The 21,634-nt window shown below is 38.3% G+C and overlaps 1 protein-coding gene across 1 annotated transcript; it reads left to right on the forward strand.

The window, feature by feature from the left end:
- The first annotated feature begins 16,658 nt into the window (after positions 1–16,658).
- snrpf (small nuclear ribonucleoprotein polypeptide F) lies at positions 16,659–21,205 on the forward strand. Its single transcript, XM_028824867.1, has 4 exons — positions 16,659–16,764; positions 17,367–17,492; positions 18,755–18,819; positions 20,855–21,205. Exons 1-4 carry the CDS (start codon positions 16,762–16,764, stop codon positions 20,919–20,921), a joined length of 261 nt encoding a protein of 86 aa, XP_028680700.1. The 5' UTR covers positions 16,659–16,761; the 3' UTR covers positions 20,922–21,205.
- The last annotated feature ends 429 nt before the right edge of the window (positions 21,206–21,634 follow it).

The following is a 21,634-nucleotide window of genomic DNA, read 5'->3' on the forward strand; positions in this document are numbered from 1 at the left end:
CCCGGACCAGCACACTCCTGCTGTATCATGGGAATTAAAGTCCGCACATCAATGGAAGAATAATTTGGACAAAATGTATGTGCACATAAATAAAAGTACTGTGAAATGTAACAATAACAATAACATGAATATAATTAAATGTGTCTCAAAATATATTTTTGTTACTTATTTTTATGTATTTATTTGTTTCTTCATTTATCTATTTCAGTGACACACATGCAAAAAAAGCCCTGAAATAAAAATTCTCACTTGCAGTCATCAAGGTTGAGAGGGTCTGCGGTGGGCTGGCGCCCTGTGTTGGCTGGGATTGGCTCCAGCAGACCCCCCCGTGACCCTGTAGTTAGGATATAGCGGGTTGGATAATGGATGGATGGATAGATGGAGGTTGAGAGGGTAGGCTCGAGTAAATACTGTTTTTTGATTGGTGAATCGTCTACAGAGTGGATGTATGTCCTTTGCTTGACTTAGGAATCCTGCCTCATGTGCTCACAGTTGTGTCTGTGCATGTCGGATGTAACCGCAAGAATAACTTACCCAGAATTACTGTTTAGATTGACCACTTTGATAAAAAAAAAAAAAAAAAAAACTACAAATAATAATTGGAAGTTTACATTCTGATGTGTCTTATGTGTGGCCTTTGATGGCGAAAGGTTTACATCTGTTTTGCCTGTTGTTTATAGTCCTTGGTTCTTAGTTCATACCATGCACTGATTTATATCGCTTTGCCGCACCCACCACACGACGTATGACCCCAGGGTCCCAAATTAGGACCCGAGTGCAGTCGTACAACAGATAACATCTCATATTTTCGTGGAGAAATTTCATACTGAAGATTCAAACTCAGCGGGACGCTGACAAGATGAGGGGAAAAATCCAAATGTAAGTCGGGATATGGCACTGTGACACGTGACACATTTCATTTGATTGGACACCGAATACTTACTTTTTGCCTCTGTAAAACTAGTCCTATATGAGTTCTTTGATCACGTGCCTGTACATCACAATAAACACATTAACGCAGCTACCATACGTTTAAATTATACAAGTGTACACAACGCGCTTCACTTCGTTCCATTCTCTTTAAAATCTGATTACTGTATATTCAATGCAGAGTAAAATGAAAAAGTTATGTTTCAAACCAAAATTGGAAGGTTATATTTATTAATAATGACAAAATCAACCTCAACACAGTCCTGCAATAAAATTAACTAGCACATAATGTTTTAAAATAACCACATCTTCGATACAGTCTGACAGCATCGTCGTTAAGGCTCAATGTGTTCTACGCATGCTTCAAAGTCTTGCGCATGTGCAGTACAAATCGGGCCGGGGAAGCTGATCAGGTACACTCTCCTCCAGGAATATTATGAGGTGAAATGTCTGCTCCTCCAGACATCGCAAGTAACGAAATTCTGTTTCAGTCAGTAACTGCAATGTGATTACAAAAATGTAAACAGAAATGCGTTCCACCACTTTGCTGTAACTAGATTTCCCTCAAACCCGCAATAAACACAGTACCTAGAGTCCGCAAATGTATCTTAAAGAGTCAGTGAGGAATAAAATAAACACAAGTTAGTCCATGAAATATGCCATTTGGACGTCAACACTGAAGGAGTGTCACCGTCACACCGTGGGAGCGCACCAGAGAGGAGGACACACAGTTCCGAACGAGCAGGCACCACGATCCAGGATGGCGAAGGGGGGCCACCGTCTGAAGCTCTCGACGGTTTGTCAGGTTGAATTAATTTAAGCAAATTCGAAAAGGAATGTACGGAGCGTTAGGAACAGTATCTGCCGAACTAAGAAGTCGGTTCTAGACGCTGCTTAAAGTGATGGGTTCACTGTGTTCGCAGCATTGTGAACTTATTTCCATCTACTAATGCTCTCTGAATTAAAGCCGTGGAAAACAGAAAACGGCAGTAATCCAACGAATAGGTAAAGGCAAGCTAAAATATTTTCGCTTTAAGCCCTATTTAGTGATCCAGAAACTGTAAGTGACTGTACCCAACTGTAAGTTCTATTTTCAAGTCATCTGTGGGCAGAGTCATGAAAGGTCAACGACAAACTACAATTTCTAGGTCACATCTTATGCTACGTAGAAACAGTTTAAAAGCAAATTTAAAACAGTCCAAGGCTTAATTATTGCATTCGTTAATTATTTTATTTGAGTTTTTTTGTATACAAATTGCTTAGGCGCAATCATTCACAATGCATTGTAGATACTGTATTGGCATCACTCAGGTTTAACTTTTTAAAAGTCACCGAATTGTTCCAAGTATTTTACTGCCATCTGCTGGTAAAAGAATTCACGATCGCAATCGACCAATCCAAAGTCGAGACTCAAATAAATAAAATGTGGTATCCGTTTATATCATAGAGATGAAGTCAAAGTTAAGATATAAAAGAAAAGACCAAGACTGTCGGGCACAAAAGCATTCGTGTTTTGATTTTTCAACTTGACCTCTGTACGAGATTATTTTTAAAATGTTCACTCAGATCGTGGTCTTCCATCATCTCTTGCTATTCTAAAATTCTAATTGCAGCTAATGTTCTTCCCGAACCGTCTCACTGATGGTGCTTCTCATCCTCTGATTTTACCCATGGCACACTTCAGCTTTGATGATGTGCCCCAGATATTTTAATTGTTTATTCTCTATCTCGCTTACTAAATGTCTTTTCACCTGTTCTCCGTTTAATACGTCTTCATTTATTACCTGTCCAGGAAATTTCTAGTTTTGCTCACAGTCCGTGGTTTCACAACCGTATGCAGTATTAAGATCGATCAAACGTGCCATCTTTGAATGTTCACCTTTACGTTCACTGTGATGTGTTTATAAGTACTGTATGTTTTTAACCCGTTTTTGCCATAGCAATCCTTCTCTTGATTTCCAGATCACTTCTTCCATCTTGTGCAGCATGTTATCTAGGTAACAAGAGTGATCATTCTGCTTGACATTTTCTGATTTTACTTTCAACTGGCTGTGGTGGGCTGGTGCCCTGCCCGGGGTTTGTTACTGCCTTGCGCCCTGTGTTGGCTGGGATTGGCTCCAGCAGACCCCCGTGACCCTGTCTTAGGATATAGCGGGTTGGACAATTACTGACTGACGTTCAACTGGAATTCTGGCACTACTTTACTATACGTTTTTTTTTTTGCAAGTTGAAGTCAGTCCCTTCTCTTCACTGTCTTCCAATCACATATTTAACATATCCTGTAGTTCATCTACACTTTCAGCAGTAAACACGGTATTCTCTGCAAATCGCACATTGACACATTGACATTATTAATTTCTTCAGTGCCTCCTTGAATTATTATTGTGTTCTTGCAAGTGATGCCTTTTAGTCTTGCTACACAACAGTATGTGATTAATATATAAACTAAATCTACCCTTATATTGTAGTGATTGGTGCATTTAAGGTCCATTTATTTAAAGAGACGGCACAGTAAGCCACCCCTGTTCTAGTCACCGGCATTCTGTAAACGCAAGTCAAATGAAGTTCACTTTTATCCTCAGCAGCAAATCAGCGCGCGAGCGCCTTATGCCGTCCATTGCTATTGGCTAAGAAGTTTGATTTCAATGGGCGTAAAGGACGAGACCTGGAGTTGCGGTCTTTACAGGCGCTTTTAATGCTTTAGTCTGACGTGTCACAATTACTTTCTGTCTTTTCAAAATGATATTATTTGACTAGTCTGTATGCAGATTTAATGGGAAAAAAAACTTTGTAATGCGTCACTACGATTGTTCTGGTTAGCTTTAATTAAGTCAGAAGTTTTGTTTTACTTTAGTAATTCTGGTGTATATTGTTTGTTACAATATTTATTTATTTACTTAAAATTTTGCCTTGGGACAAATAAAGTACTATCTATCTATCTATCTATCTATCTATCTATCTATCTATCTATCTATCGTGTTTGTCAAATAACTAATTACGGCGATTTTTGATTAATCTAAAAATGTAATTCTAAGAATTAGCGCGAGGTACTCAGTGTTAAAACGTCTTACAGCATTCGGTGTAGCAGGCAAATGCTTTACATTTTATCGATCCATCCAGCCATCCATCGGGAAATCAACCCTACAACGGGACAGCAGGGTACCGCATTAAGTCACAACAAGAGTCAAGCTGAAAGACTAGACATTCTGATGCCTCGAACACAATGATTAACCTGAGACATTTTGAAGTCCATAATATGACGTACAGATCTGTAAAAACTACCCTGGCTGCAGCTGGATACTTACCAGTGAATCACTGGCGCACATCGACGCTCACACCCGTTCTGGGTCTCTAATCAGAATATCCAATGACCTTAACGCGCATGTCAGCACGTCGCGCTGCACACACACAGAGAAGGCTCAGATATTGAAGCCTTAGCCGTGCCGCTGTTGGACAGTCGCGCTAACCATTTCAATGTACAGAATCTAAAACCAAGCAGATAAAAAATATCTGATTTTGATGGTCAAGTTCCTGTACTGCCATTGTAAAACAATGCGTGGTGTGAAGACGTGCACTTCCCTTCCCTACGTTAGAAATGTTAGCCGTTTCATTCTGTTTTGAAAATATTTCAGTGCAATTCCTGCAGATTTTTAAAAGCCCATCTTGATTTTTTTAAATGAACAAATGTGGGCATTTATTATTGAGGTGACGCCTTTTTAGGAAATTGCCAGCCTTATAGCTTGAAGACTATGGAATGATGAATTTTATACACTGATGGCTTCACCCTATAGATGATCAGGTCCACTCAACTATATTCACAAAGTCATTTTTGTAATGTGTACAGAACACAGTGAAATTCTTACTAGCACGTTCTAATCAACATGCAGCACATCATGACTTTCCTGGTGCCACGATTAATGAGTAGAACTACCTCAAAACTTTGGTTTTTCTTACCTGAAAAATACACATTAGTCTTCACCAATGCAAGTTAATCCCTGGATCCACCTGTTTACTCCGAGCATTTTCCTTTGGCGACATGGATTGGGTGAGTTTGGGTGAAATGGCACCCCATTGAGAGTTGGTTCCTACCTCCGCTGAAGTGTTCTATATATGTGATCCCTGACTTGGATTATTTGCTTTCAGCAATTGATGAGTGGATTTTATGTCTCATCGTGATGCTACAAGCTATCTGGAGTAGGCCTTCAATGGGAATATGTAATTCATTATCTTTATTAATTATTAGTGTTGTAATGTGCTGTACTTTATAAATGTGTTTAAGTTCAAGTGGTTAATGAATAGGGTGTATATTTTGGTTCCTCTAGATTTATTTAAATCAGTTTAGCTAGTGGCACTTTCCTCACCAGACAATCCACCAGAAAAACATTCTTATATGTAGCATTCAACTTGACATACCTTACAGTAGTTCAAAATGGAGTGGAATATTCAAGCAGCAACTGTTAATATTATTTTACAATGATATCTCTCCAATGAAATGTTTTCTGTCAAAATGATAAGTCGCTGAAAATTTTAAACCTGCAACATTAATAACTTGGAATAGATAGATAGATAGATAGATAGATAGATAGATAGATAGATAGATAGATAGATAGATACTGTATTAATCCCAAGGAGAAATTCACAAAGATATTAATATGCCTAAATATGCCTGAATATGCCTTAATATGCCTCACCACAAGGATTTTAGGTTGGATAGAACAGTAATCAATATAGCAGCTTTCTTTTTCAAAAAACTATCACTACATGAACAAACTATAACCGACTATTCAAATATGACTATATCTTTCCTTATTTAATTAAAATACATTTGCCTATTGTGGCAGTACTATTCTGATATGTAATCACATGCTTTTCCAGGTTTTCAAACTTTTTCCCTTTGTAGACACTTTTCCAAGTCAGTTGTATGATGATAAAGAGCAGCAGATGTGCGTCATCGGAGTACCACAGTGACGCCTATCAGCTACAGCTACTGTCTCTTGGGTGCACTCATTGATTTTGCTTGACATTTTGTCCACAAGGTTAAATATATGTAGTTGTTTTATAATTTTTGTTTTCACTAGTGGATTTTATTTCATTTCCCAACCATTTAACATTCCCTTGTTTTCACAAATCTTATAATAGCTTGAACCAGGTGTGATTTGGTGGCACGGTGTGGAAGCTCTCGCAGTAAGAAGCCTTGGGTTCGCTTCCCAGGTCCTCCCTGCGTGGAGTTTGCATGTTCTCCCTGTGTCTGCGTGGGTTTCCTCCCCCAGTCGAAAAACATGCAGCGTAGGTGTATTGGCGATCCTAAATTGTCCCTAGTGTGTGTGCCCTGCGGTGGGCTGGCACCCTGCCCGGTGTGGAAGATGAATGTTCTCTTCGTTCCCTTGTACTAATCCTTGTCTAAGGAGTTAAGCAGAAGTAAGCTTTAAAAACATGATTTGCTGAGCAAACAGAAAAAATATTTGTCAGAAGGACTCAAGGTCTAAGCTTCCACACTGAGACTGCCTTATCACGTTCTCCCTTTGTTTACATCTGAACGCCATAACAAGGAGCCAAGGAATCAAGTTGCACAAGGAGCATTGAAGGGGCTCAAGGATTGTGTATAATAAAGTGTTGACTGTTGCATTTTCATAATGAATATTAAATCACACATTCTAGGGGTATAAAAACCTGCCCCACCCAATAAACAATTGTTCAGAGAGCCCTGACGCTGTCATGTAATATTGATTGCCTGCTTTTCTGAAACCTGCTCACTGTGACGATGTGAAAATAATAAAGCTGCTATATGACCGCACCTGCTGTCTTGTCTAAGTGATCGTCCACACTGGGGTTTGTTCCTGCCTTATGCCCTGTGCTGACTGGGATTGGCTCCAGCAGACCCCCGTGAGCCTGTGTTAGGATATAACGGGTTGGAAATGACTGAATGACAGGTGTGACTTAATATTGATGGAAATTCAGTCCGTTCATATGCAGGAAATGAAAACGAATCTACCTTAAATTTGAAAATTGTCTCGTGGAACTGAGAAAGCCTCACTTTTTGTTCTTTTGTTCCCCTCTGCACTTGCTTCCCAGCTGTCAACACACCTTGGCACGGTGCAAAGTAAAGAGTGGCACGTCTCAGCAAACTGTACAGGGATCGGTAACCTGGTGAGTTTCCTTTTGCGTTGCACAGCTGACAAGGAGAAAAGGTTTTGAAGTTCACAATTTCCACTGCACTCTTACTGCATACTCAGGAGTTTTTATAGGGCACACTATTACTTGGAAATTATGGTCTTGTACAATCAGGACCCCATAGCCATACGCAGGCAGCCATTGACGCTTTGGGGTGTATCAGTGCACACACTGAAAGGTAACGTCTAAGAAACGAGAACTGGAAACATTTCAAGGGATCCAAAAATGAGAATTTCATTCAGGAAATTGGAGTATCTTAAAAAGGAGGCCGAACACAGTAACCATTTCTACACTCATATAAAGAATGTTTCACAAAAAAAAAATCAAATTTTTGTATCTTGCATGACCAGAAATACAAAACCTCACAAATTGTGAACATTATTTTTTTCTCAAATTTAGAGGTGCGTGAACCAACAAAAGATAACTATTTTCAGGATTTCAATTTTAATTTTCAAGTTTAATAAGTTAAAATTAAAAGTCCGGTCAACATTTTTTGAAGAGCTATAAAGTAAAGAAAATGATTGATTTCAGAGCATATGAAACATGAAAAAGAATCCTAGCTTCATGTTGAACCTATTTTGAATCATTCGAATATCAAAATCAAATCAAATCAAACAGCCTTTTATTGTCAATTCACTATATGTGCAGAACACACAGGAGAATCGAAATACTGTTTCTCTCTCATCTTTGTAGTACAATAAAATACAAAAAGTATAAAAGCATGACATATAAAATAATAACATTAGATATGCAATAGTCATTAGTGCAAAAGCCAATTATAGTAAAAAAATGAGAAGGTGCATTACAGAGTAGCTCATGAGATGTACAAAAAGACAGACAGTAAGCATCAGATGTAATATGGAGTCCTTATGTAATACCAGCTGTGGTAGGGGTCTTGTAGATCGCGACTCTTGTTACGGTCCAGGGGCAGGAGGCGAGGGGAGCAGAGGCAGTGGACAGAGTTCAGTATCCCGACAGCCTGGTGGATGAAACTGTTAGACAGTCTTGTGGAGCAGACCTGGAGGCTCCGGTATCTTTTCCCTGAAGGGAGGAGGCTAAAATGGGAGTGAACGGGGTGGGAGGAGTAACCAGCAATGCAGATGGCTCTACGGGTGAGACGGGTGTGGAAAATGTCCTGAGGGAGGGCAGTGGGGCACCAATGATCTTACTGGCAGCATCCACTATGCGTTGCAGGGACTTCCTACAGGAGGCAGTGCAGCTTCCATACCACACAGAGATGCAGCTGGTGAGGATGCTCGCTTTTGTGCCCCGGTAGAAAGAGCACATGATGGGGGGGGTGGAACTTGTGCTTTCCTCATGTTTGCGTAGAAAGTAGAGGCGGGAATGAGCTTTTTTGGCCAGTGATGTGGTGTTATCTAACCAGGAGAGGTCCTCGGAGATGTACGTCCTCAGGAACTTGGTGCTACTCACCCTTTCCACAGCTGCACCTTCGATGGTCAGTGGGGGGGTGATGTGAATGATCTCTCCTGAAAGCAACCACAATTGTTTTGGTTTTTCCCACATCCAGGAAGAGATTGTTGTCTTTACACCACTGGGCCAGTTGGCTCACCTCGTTCCTCTAGTTGGCTTCGTCATTGTTGGTGATGAGGCCGACCACAGTTGTATCGTCAAACTTGATGATGTGATTGGAACTGTAGATTGGTACACAGTCGTGGGTCTGCAGGGTGAAGAGCAACGGGCTGAGCACACACATTTGTTGGGCTCCTGTGCTCAACGTGATGGTCTTAGAGGTGTTACTACCAAATATCTTTCTTGGTTCAGGAGATATCTGACATCTCATGAAGGTTTTCGAGTCCTACAACTTTTGACAGCTGGCAACTCTGAAGCAGGCTTCTGGAGAGCAGGGGAAGTCATTTTTAAGAATTACTTTAGGTCATCAATGAACTCTAGAAATGAATGTGCAACGTTTCCAAACTTATGCAACACACCACCTGGATGAGTAGATAGATAGATAGATAGATAGATAGATAGATAGATAGATAGATAGATAGATAGATAGATAGATAGATAGATAGATAGATAGATAGATAGATAGATACTTTATTAATCCCAATGGGAAATTCACATTCTTCAGCAGCAGCATACTGATACAATAAATAATATTAAATTAAAGAATGATAATAAAGCAGGTGAAAAACAGACAATAACTCTGTATAATGTTAAATGTTAACATTTACCCCCCTGAATGGAATTAAAGAGTCGCATAGTTTGGGTATCTATGGAATGCTACTCATGTCAAATAATCTCATTAAAAATGCAGCCTCAGATGCGAGGCAAGTATCAACATTCACAGTGGCCACCAGTTCACGGACTTGGCCAATTCCAAATCACCGATTAACCCACATTGTCTCAGTGATGAAGAGGAAGCAACACCCGCACAAATAAAGGAGGAAGTGCAGACTCCACACTGACAATGACTGGGCACAGGAGACAAAGCTGTCATCAAGTACAGGGCCAGTGGTCAGAGGGAGCACTGAGCACAAGACAGAAACATGTGAAAAACATAAGGATTGCAAAGTTGGCGAATACATTTGAAAGAATTGAACCTTATAGAGTTATCTAATCATTACAAAAAAATACTGGAAGAGGATGGATTGAAATTAATCAAAAAAGTCAAATGAAAAATTGTTTAATCAGAAAAATAATCCCAAGAAGGGTCTTGTTCCAAATAAAAACCAGCTGTAACTTTGCTGAAGAGTTTCATCATTTGTGGTGGACTTTCTAAAAGGACAGTTCCTTGGCACAGCTTTTATTTATTTATCTATTTTTCTGCCAACGTAGATTTTCCGTGTTTCTCAACTACAGCCCTTTTCCCACATTCTACTTTCTGAGAAAAGGCATCCTGTCTACACAGCAGCAATCCCATCAACACCAGTACGAGGTGTTCGTCACGGAGTTGGAACTGATGGAGGTTCATTCAAGGAAACTCGAGTCAAGGCAATTACGAATGCACAAATGCACAATTAAGCTTAATATACATCTTTACATAAAAAAAGAATCCATATATTATTTATGTAGTTAATATTTTGTTTTTCAAGATTTACTCCGTGTCTAAACATCAACCGTCCGTACGTTTTCTTATTTTAGTAAAAACTGCTAGATCTTTGTCAGTCAGTTTTCAGTTCCATTATGAACTTTCACCTCCAAATATGTCCACATATTCTAAAATCTACAGCACACGGCCCTATCCAATATAAATAACCACTGTAATCATAATTGCACATCCCAAGTAATCCCTACATGGACGTTTCATTGATTAAATCTTCCTACAAAATGAAAGGGGCCAAGACAAACTTTCAAGCACTTATGAAAACATCCTTGAAGGAGGGCAATGACAAATAAAAGAAAGCTTAACAGTGTTATCAAATTTAATTTACTTTGTAAATAAATATATTCAGCAAAACATACAGTTTAGCCTTTGTGATAAAAAGTGAAAAGGCCAAAATAACAGCTTTTTAACTAAAATATAACATACTTAAACTATCACAAAGGTTAAAATGAAGCTATATGAACTATTAAGGTAGGGGAAAAAATTACTGATTACTCCCACCTTAGGTATAAAATTAAACTGTCGGCATCAGCAGCTTTCAGCTTTCTGTCTCTAGCTGTTCACATGTTCTACCCAAGGAAACTCTGACGAACAGACCGGACCATCAAGTCTTTGGTTACTGTTATACTATTGGAAAGAGAGAGAGAGAGAGAGAGAGAGAGAGAGAGAGAGAGAGAGAGAGAGAGAGAGAGAGAGAGAGCATTCCATCCATCCATTATCCAACCCGCTATATCCCAACTACAGGGTCACGGGGTCTGCTGGAGCCAATCCCAGCCAACACAGGGCGCAAGGCAGGAAACAAACCCCGGGCAGGGTTGCCAGCCCACCGCAGGAGAGAGCATTCAGACCTCTTTATTTATTTCACATATTGCTACAGTATATGTTGATTTTACAGGCTATATGGCATTGTTTTACAGTTTTGACTTAAGCAAAACATCGTACTTTAACTTTTTTTTACATTGCGTGAACGCATCGTGTAGTGGGTGCGGCAAAGCGCTATCAGCGCAGGCTCCCAACCTGTCTCCTCGGTCCCAGTGTGAACACAATATGCTCTAAATTAAATAAAAATAAATCAAACTATTATAAGCTCATGGGTAACTTAAACTTAGAAATTCCATTCTGAACCGTGACGGGTGGACCTTATTGAGGCATAATTTCCATAATAAGTCAAACCACAAGGTGGCAGCAGAAGTTTATTTTGACTCACTGCACTTAAAGCGGCTGCGGTCACTGTGTACCTGCAATCGGTTTTAATTTTATTACACTAGTTGCCACGCCACGGAGCACATATATCAAATTATGCACAAAGACGACTTGTAAATTACTTTTGAATTTAGATTACGATAGCCATGATATTGCTTTGATGGAAATGGTATGGCTTGGTATTACTGTTATACTGCCTAGAGATTTAAACTTAAAAAAAACTGTGTCCTCTTTCTGTTGTGTACGTGTACAAAACTGCGTAGTCGAACTTGAGTACCAAAATACTTTATATTAAGCAAACACGCTATGTTCCCATTTTATGCAAATTAAAAAAAAGGTACTCAAAGTAAATGCAAGAAAGAATTACCACGGAAGGAAAAATACTTCTTTTCAGAGATAATTCTCCACCGTATTCTTAATTACACATGGATGCAAACTACAGACTACTGTTGTCGAATTATCCTACCGTAGTTTATTTCGACACATATATCTATCGATCGTTATAATAAATAACACTAACTAAACATCCTACCGAAAGAGACACAGCCTGATGCAAAGATTTCACAAGACGGTCATTACTTGTGCATGGATACAATGGCCTGTACAAGATTAAAAGTCACACATGCAAAATATATAACTTATAAAATGTTGACAGTAAATACCTATGCAGTAAACTGTAATAAATGCATTAATGTAGTAAGGCTAAGAAAATCATAGATATTACTGAAATACAGTTGGTAAGCTTCGAGAAAAGTTCCGTAATTTTGGTCTGCGCATGCGTAGTATCAGTGAGTAGATCATTTCGATGGGTAGTGTGTTTCGTTAGAACACCGGATCGACTGTTGATCCCAGGTGGTCGCCAAACCCAACATCTCCCCTTCCCGGTGTCAGAAAAGCACAGGAGACTGTGCAAAAATAATGATGATGATAATAATAATAATAACCAAAGACAGTTTATTTCAATTAACGAGGCGTCTGCACAGATTAATCGGAGATGCCAGCTGTGTAAGTAAAGTCCAAGAAGAAAAAACGCGTGAAAATTAAGCAAAAAAAAAAAAAATAATGTTTAATATTGCCATTCACCTGAACAGGTTAAAGAATTCCTTTAAAAATAAAGGGGCCTGCGTGCAAAAACACAAAGTGCCATCCTGAACGCAGAATGTAAAAAGAAAATTTAAAGTATGAGACAACTAAAACTAAACTAAAAATATGGCAATCCCTGCAAAAAAACAACAGCACTAGTATCATTAAGATTATTATTCTAATTATTACTATTGTGTGAATTATTATCAGTTACTGTACTATTGTGGAATACTGTTGCACGCTATCATTTGATACTAGAGACAGAAGATGAGATGAGATCGCATTGTCATTATTGGACTAAACGCTGTTACGTTTGTTAAAAATGACAAACTTTTCTCATTATCGACATCAATGTGCGCAAAAGAAGACACCTAACACCGCGTTACTAATAATATTTTTATTGTCATCGCCCTAAACGATATGCGCAAAATAAAAAAGCTAAGAAATTTATTTTCTTGCTATCATAAATGTGTGGAAAAGAAGACAGCTAATATTGCATTAGTATCATCATTATACTAACTACATGCATTAAATAAAATAGCTAATACTGTATTATTATGATTATTATAATCTTTTTCTAAACAATTCACATTAAAACAAAAAAAGTAAAAAAAAAATCAACGTGCACAAAAGAAGATATCAAATATTATATTACTACTATTATTATCAACATTACCCGCACCATCGTGAACAGTCTGTACAGTATTGTCATAATCCTCCTGCTCCTCTAATCAATTTGCTCAAAACAGAAGAAAAAAAGCTATTGACTATTGCTTCTTAGTTAATGTGCACAAAAGAAGACAGCAAGATTTTTGCTTAATTATTATCATCATCATCATCTCCCTACACAATTTACGCAAAATAAAAAAGTAATATTACATATTTGTATCTTCATCATCATCAGTTTCTTCAAGACAGAATAGATCACCCTGCATTCCTATTATTATTATTGTTAACACCCGGCACAGCTTGCGTAAAATCACAGACATTATGTTTGACGCCATCACGTGTATCATTGTCATCATCGGTAATCGGCGTGATTCCGCTATTTTGTGCGGCTCATGTTTCACTGATAATTATTACAGTTTCATCGTGGATCGCCCGAAAGTGTGATAAAATGTACGTTACATTTATTTAAACTAAATAAAAAGCAGATCTGACATTTACGACCTACTAATCGCGACATAATGACATGTATTTTAGTATTAAAATTACATTACACCTACATTGTGAATTTCCCATTGGGATTAATAAAGTATCTATCTATCTATCTATCTATCTATCTATCATTGCACTACTCACACACAAACTGTACCTGCACACACTCTGAATACTGACTGGAACATGCTTCTGTACTTATAAAACATTATCTGTGCAATAACTGTCATTTGTACTTGCTGCTCATTCAACTCATATTGCTCGATAACTTCTTTTAATACGTACACATTTTATTTTATAGTCTATTTTTACTGCGGTGGGCTGGCTCCCTGCCCGGGATTGGTTCCCTGCCTTGTGCCCTGTGTTGGCTATGATTGGCTCCAGCAGACCCCCGTGACCCTGTGTTCGGATTCAGCGGGTTGGAAAATAGATGGATGGTTGGATGGATAGTCTATTTTTAAGTTGTAATTTTTAATTTTTTTAAATTATTTTTTAGCTTTATTGGATCTAGGCTGAGTGACTTGTTTTTCTCGTCATACACATTTCATTGTATGTTGACCCTGTGTTAACCTATATATGACAAATAAACCTAAACCTATTATTTACCACCTGCTTCTCCTGAGCATATTAAGCCCTTTTTCTAAGAGATCAAGGCTGCGAAATTTTACTGGGAAATTAAGCGCATGATTTGGAGAAACAGAAGTAACTTTGCAGCAAAGAATAATTCGTACAACAGTACTAATAATTAAACACCAAGTGTCCATTATTATTATTATTATTATTATTATTAATAATAATAATAATAATAATAATAATAATTACGGACGCTTCGTCATGTAGAAGAATATTTCGGACAAAAAAAATGGCGTATAAGCAGAAGCATTGTAAAACGTGACAATTAATTAATTATAATAACAACATGAAATGCGCACCAATAGTTAAATGAGCCTGTAAATATATTTTTGCTGCTACTTTATTTAGTTTGTCGTGTATTTATTTCAGTGACACCGCGAGAAGGGTCCCGTGCAGACCTCCACAGCTCCGCTGTACGGCCCGTTGGATTGCAGGTTTTTCTCACTTTGTTTGCTCGACTTGAGTCAGATGAGCCTGATCTTAACCACTGTGTAGCTCGGTGTTATCGCCGACATGATAAAAAGCGACACCCACCTCACTAGAGTGAACCCCTGGAGGTCCGCAGCACGCAACATGAAAAAGCCGAGAAATGGAAACGTCAAACGTGCAGTGAAAGCAGAAACTGAGCGGCGCACTTGGTGACGCAGCATTCCACTTTGTCGTCTCTGTTCTTTCAAAGACCATTAAATGACCGTTAAACTTTCGTCCCCTTTGCCTGCCAAGGGATTCAATCAGGCGCTTCGGGCAACTCCTGCTTCAGTTGGACTGGAGACGACTGAGACACAAGCACCGAATTCGAAAATAAAAACCAGAATTTATCATCCGCTTTTTTACTGTCATAAACATTTGCACAATAAAAGCAAACCAAAACAAACCAAAGTCCCAATATGAAATCCAAGGCAAAGTAAAAAAAAAAACTGAGCACGGGTTCAAAAGATCCAGAAAAAGCACTAAAACAATTAACATTCAGCTACTCCCAAGCGCTTTCACATGAACCGTAAGGGACTGTGGGTTGCCCCCTCATTTTTAGGGCGGAGGGAAGTCCCTTGCGGTGATAGGCAGGTGGCGTCACCTCTTAGGGAACCACCCACAAAACACAAGGAACATAATAGAAGCATAAAAAAAAATAAGCAAATATTAAACAAAACTAACGTTAACATAAATCAAAGACTAAATAATGAAAAGAAACAAACATGAGATAAGAATTAGCACCCTAGCCAGGGGAGGAACCCTTTCTGAAATACAACATTGGCAGGACAGTACAAGTAGATCAGAAGGTATCCAATGAGAACATTTCAATATGTCAGTTTTTAGGAGTATCTCTCCCCTGCCCCACACACATAACAGAAGAACTAAATACCCCAAAATCTCAATATTACTTTGACTGAAATTTGGTGGCCTTATAGAAAATGAAAAATTTGCCAATGTGTGTTTTCTTATTTGTTGAAATCTACTGACATTATGCTAACTTACACACTCTGCTCTGTGCTGAGTGTCTGCTTCATACAAACGAAGGATGCAGCAGAAGCAATTGACAGGCCACATGAATAGTACCACTGACCGATAGGGGGCTCGGACATTTGAAGATGGGTGGTGTCCTGGCCTGGAAAAAAGAGACGCGAACAAATAAAATGGAAAGAGAACGTTTGGCTAAACTCAAGGAAGGTGCAAAGCTCACAGTTGTTTTTTGCTGTTGGCTACTGGCACTCTTAGATGTGTACTGGCTCTGATCTTGGTCATCTACTCTGCCCTGTTAACCACCAGTGCTGAAAACCAAACGTCCCCTCTCACTGCAGCTCTTAAAACGGGAGAAGCAACCCTTGTTCTTCAGTTGAGGTGCTGCAAACACCCAGGGAGAGATGTCCATACTAAAGATCAGACCTGTCCGTCGCCTGCTATGACCTTACTGGGCCCCATACTGCACCTCAAGCTCTTTGCCACCCTAAAAACGGAATTATGTGGAATCTGCCCGTTTGGAGGGTTGGCTAATTTTTTATGATATGGGAAGGTTTCTATTAAAGAACACAAATGTACAAGTGACATTAGTAAACAATATTTTTATTTAAAAAAATCAAATACCTACAAACGTTTAATTTATTATATATGTATGTGCGGGATTTCATATTCATAACAATAAATGGGCAAAATAGAAACCATCTTTAAATGAATTTCAGTTAGAAAGAGATAACTATTAAATATTCTATGAAATAGAGCACCTTCAATATCTGTCAGTCTGGTGGACTTTATAAAATGCCTGAAAACTTCACAATTGTATTATTTTAACTTTGTTTTATTTCATTATTATTACTCGAATAATAAAAAATAGGTTTCTGGGTGGACAGTAAGGCCTCCATACAGCAGATGGCAGTAAATCCCACTGAGCTGTAAGAACGAAAACTGCGGGGTTGAAGTTCAAAGGTCGTGCAGAACTTCCTTCCTTCCTGACGTCGGTGAGACGACGCGCGGATTAGGACTCGTGCGAATTGAAGGAATTGATTGCTAAGAATTAAGCCATGGTAAGGCGGTGTATTAATTAAAATGTCGCTTTGTAAGTGATCACCGCAGAGCATGGGAAATATTTTATGTTCAGTGGCAGATTTTTTTTTTAAAGTTCATTCACATTTCATTCATTCTCAAAGCAGGCCGTGGACAAGAGATTGAGCATTTCTTGTTGTTTTCATTTGCAGGGACTGTCGTGGTTTTTGTTTATATTTTGTTTGTCGCGTTTCATATGTGATTTTGTGCAGGGACATTTTAAGTCTGTATTTTGCTTTTTAAAAGCAAATGAGCATAAAACAAAAGTTAGCAAAATAATCCTTAATGCTTTATAAATTCTGCACAATAATAACCGTGGCGGAAAACAGATCGAGGTGGGGAGTAATATGATGTTTTCATATTTTGAAAAACGTGAGTTGTATCAAAAGTACATTAAAATATATTTATAAAAATGCATGCACAGTTATATGTTGTGCTAGTCTGTAGTTATCCGGGTTTGCAGTATGAATTTTAAATCACCGCAATGCAAGCGCTTTTCTGTTTATAGGTTTGATATTTGTATAATTTTTCATTGTGAAGAGAGACAGGGCCTCATTAGTTATCTGAACCTTTTTCTTTTTAGAGTTTACCACTGAACCCCAAGCCTTTTCTAAATGGTTTAACTGGAAAACCAGTAATGGTGAAACTCAAGTGGGGAATGGAGTACAAAGGCTACCTGGTGTCTGTGGATGGCTACATGAACATGCAGGTGATTGTACTTTCATAATCATTGCCTTTTTAAAATATAAGTCGATCATTTTTTTTATTTTGTTATACTAAATGTATTATTGTACCCATCGTATAAGTTGTAGAATTTGAAGTAAAATGCAAAGTAAAACTCTTTTGTAAAGATAGTAGCGTTCGGCTGCATTGCACATGTCTTTTGAATTTGGCACTTGGCTGCTATAACTGCACCGTTGTAAGTGTGTCTGCAAATCTTTGTGTTCAGTTTCACTGTGACTTTGTTGTTAAATAACTGAACCGACTGAATTTCATTTTAATGTTTTATTCATTCACCTTTAGTATTGTATGTATTCAATTTGGTTAGATAGTACTTTATCTGCACCCATGGGGCAAAATATGTCCCTTTACAGAAGCCCAATAAATATATACAGTACACACATACAAACAGACAAAAAGACAACTTCACCTCAGGGATTAATACATTGTATCAAACATAACAAAAATAAAACAATTACTAAAATGAAACAAACCTTCTGAATTGGGTAAAGATGCAAAGTCCAGTTACAGACCCAGGGAGACATTATAAAGACATCTTACTACAACACTTCTGCTGAATAATTTGTTATTTATGTCCTCAGTGTTGGTGTGTCATAGAGGGCATGTGCTGCGTTGTTCATAATGGCCTTTAGTTTTGTATTCCTTACCTCGTCACAGTACTGCATCCCATAACTGAGCTTGCCCTAAAATTACCTTGTTGATTCGGTGGTCCTCCCTTGAAGTGATGTTACTGGCGCAGCACACCACTTTATAGAAAATCACACTGGCCATCACAGTGTTGGAGAACACGTAGAGGATGTCGCTGCCCACGTTAAGGCTGATGCCCGCTCTCAAAGAACTGTGCAAAGTAAAACATTTAAAGCTTTGTGTGTTAAACTGGGTTTGTAATTAATTGTTTCCAATTGTAGTTTTATAGGGTCATTGTTACGTGTACAGTAGAGAGCAACTGAATAGAGATTTGCAGACATTCACACACCGGTGCAGTTTTATTTGTAATGTTTTTACTTGGTTGACTCTTTTGTTGTTTTTTCTTTTGCTTGTTGAGTAATTTGTGTTTGCTGCGCTGCTCTTCCATGGTTCTGTGCTAGTGGGGTGGCTATTCCTTGTACTCTAAGATATTTTGCTACTTGTAGATGTGGCGTTTTTTTCTTGCATATATTTTTTCATTTATTCTTTCTGGAAACAAAGTGTAACAAAAATGACATTTTTTTTCTCTTTTTTTCCCAAAAGCTGGCCAACACTGAAGAGTATGTTGATGGGGCGCTAGCGGGTCATTTAGGTGAAGTTCTTATCAGGTAATTATATATTTTTGAGAGTTATGTTGTGTTTACCTTATTACAGAAAGTTGTTATTCACTGATTATTAGGTGTAGGAGTAGAATTGTGGGTATGGGGCCTGCACTTGTATTGCACATTCTTGTGTCCTTGGCTTTTGCGTGTGTGTGTTAAGATACTGTGAAAATGAATAAAACCGAAAATGTAACACTATGCAATGGTAAAAATAAGCACTGAATTGACAACATTTACCAGTTAAAGTGGGAATCTCGTATTCTTGAATTCCCAATATTTTTAGGCTTATAGGGTCATTACTGTCACATGTGGAGAGTACGGTGAAATTCTTTTTAGCAAATGCCATTTACTAGTTAAAGTAGGCATCTGTTATTCTTTATTTGTGTATTCGGTGTTGGAGTTTCAGACAAGATTATCAATCGCTAGCCGACTATGTAATTTCATTGAGTTAGGAGGTACTTGGCGCAGCACCTCAAAAAAGCAAATATGGTTGGTATGATGTGTGTCTCTTGGGACATTTTTTTTCAAACCGCAATAGCATATCAGGTTGGCACATTTTGTAGTTTGCCGAGTCCAGGCTGGCAGCATTTAACTGCACTGTGCCAACCTAGCACTGGACGCGTTGAGTATAACGGCAGGGTAGTGTTTTTCATAATTCCAATTTAATAAAAAGTTTTTACTTAGCCTTCGTGACAGAGTTGTTATTAGTTTCACTTTCATAACCAGAATGTAGCAGAAGCAGACAGAATTATTTTTGCTCATGCTTAGTTAATTTTGGTATATAATGGGAAATGTTTGGTGTTTTTTGTCATACACCCTGACATGATACAGTTGTAGGTTTCTATAGTCACTTTTATTCATGCCAGAATAACAAAACTAACATATGGAAAGTAACTGTCCCAAATTTAGTTGCAGCAGTATCTCCACTACATGTTAAAAATCCTCTTTATTGGTAGGATTAGAGCGAAAAACTATTGTGATCAAAGCTTGCTTTGTGGCAGAGACGGGCCTGTAATAATAAAGGGACAGCAGTGTGCACAGTGCATTGACTCAAAGATCTCATTTATTTGAGATGTACACATTAACTTCTGTTTACTTGCCTTTTGAAATTTTCAAGCAGAACAGCTTGATGTTGCTAGTTTAGTTATTTGGAGTAAAAGACACCCTCATGTAGGTTACTTGTATGAGTGGATCACGTATCAAGTCCTAGGCTTCGTTCCTGCATTCCAAAATGAGCCCGGCCAGATCACATAGATATCTATAGGGTGGTCCAGATCTAACTATGTAATTATTGCAGTGCATTAAAAGTTGCATAGTTAGATCTGGACCACCCAACAAACAACTTGGCACAAGCCTTTTTTCCTGCGATGAGACGTGACCGTTTGCAGAGAGACACTTTCACGTCCCGTGAGACGGGCAAGTCACGTCATACACATGCAGAGCAGGTTAGAGATGATGGAAGTTGGAAAATTCGAAAGTCTCAAAAAAAAAAAAAAAGGAGAATAAAGATCGCATTAGCGCAAACAAACAGTAAGTATTACTCGATGAAATAAAGGGACAGCGAAAAAGAGAATAGTGTTTGAAGATGTCTGGAAGGAAAAGAGAGACAAAGCAGTGACTTAAACGTTCAAAGCGCCGCACAAAATGCAGATCACGCAGCACAGGAGCAACAGCAATCCAGCAGCTGAACGAGCAAAGAGGAGGTAAAGAAACCAACTGTTATTTGATTCCTATTGTATTGCTGTTAGAGGGGTTTCAGAGGAGCTGAACAAGTCTCCTTGGGGTGCGTTCAGCCCCCTTCTTCACAACGGCACAAAGCCCCCTAGTTTTAAATAGAATTAATGCGCTGTCTTTTCTGCCTCTAGCCATTTGAAGGTGGGTTTAATTGTATTTCAGTTTTTATCTATATTTACCATCTGCTCAATTGTACACATTATTATAGCCATTTATTGGATATGAGAGGGTTTTAAAAGTTTTTGAATTCAATGCATATTACCACATTTATATGATTAATATACTGTTTTTGTGCCCTTTTCTGTAGGTGCAACAATGTTCTGTATATACGAGGAGTAGAAGAGGAGGAAGAAGATGGTGAAATGAGAGAATGAGCTTTGTTTAGGATTTGATAGAATCTAAATATTGATGTCTTGGTTTTGTACCTGAACTGCGATTTGGAATTCTTAACTTCAAATTATGTTTGCCCTGGCAGATTTTTTTTCCACCCTTTTGTACCTGGTAAAAATTTTTTTTTTTTTTAATTTTTACTGTAACTTTAAAGACTAGTCTTCTGTTTATGGTTTGATCCTGATGTGAGATTTCATTGTTACATTTGCATTGTGCTTACCTTGCAGCACAGAACTAATAAAATTGTGCATATTGCACTTTTCTTAAAGCTTATGTGTAGCAGTTTGTTCTTTGAAAAGGGAAGAAATTAAATTGGTGTTTCTTGATTTGAAGATGTTCTTGCTTTGCACTTGAAGAGCACGTGCCGTAAATTTAATTAGAACATTTTCAGCGATGTTTGATTTCAGTTACATTTTGTTAGCCAAAAAAGTGGGGTGTTTTCAGGTTTCTATCACTATCCACTATCTAACACTATGGTGGTGGTGCTTGTACATTTGTATCAGCCTGTAATTAGGGGTGCCAACTATTTGTACTACAGCACTTTTGCAGGATGTCAGCCTTCTTACCAAAATGTCAACAATACAGAGGTTCAGCCAGGCACTGAATGAGCAGGTATGATGCTAAGCTGATACACAAAAACATGAAATAGAAGGGCTGATTTATGAAATATAACCAAGTATAAAACCTTTGATCTTGT

Source organism: Erpetoichthys calabaricus, chromosome 18 (genome assembly GCF_900747795.2).
Source record: "Erpetoichthys calabaricus chromosome 18, fErpCal1.3, whole genome shotgun sequence".
NCBI lineage: Eukaryota > Metazoa > Chordata > Cladistia > Polypteriformes > Polypteridae > Erpetoichthys > Erpetoichthys calabaricus.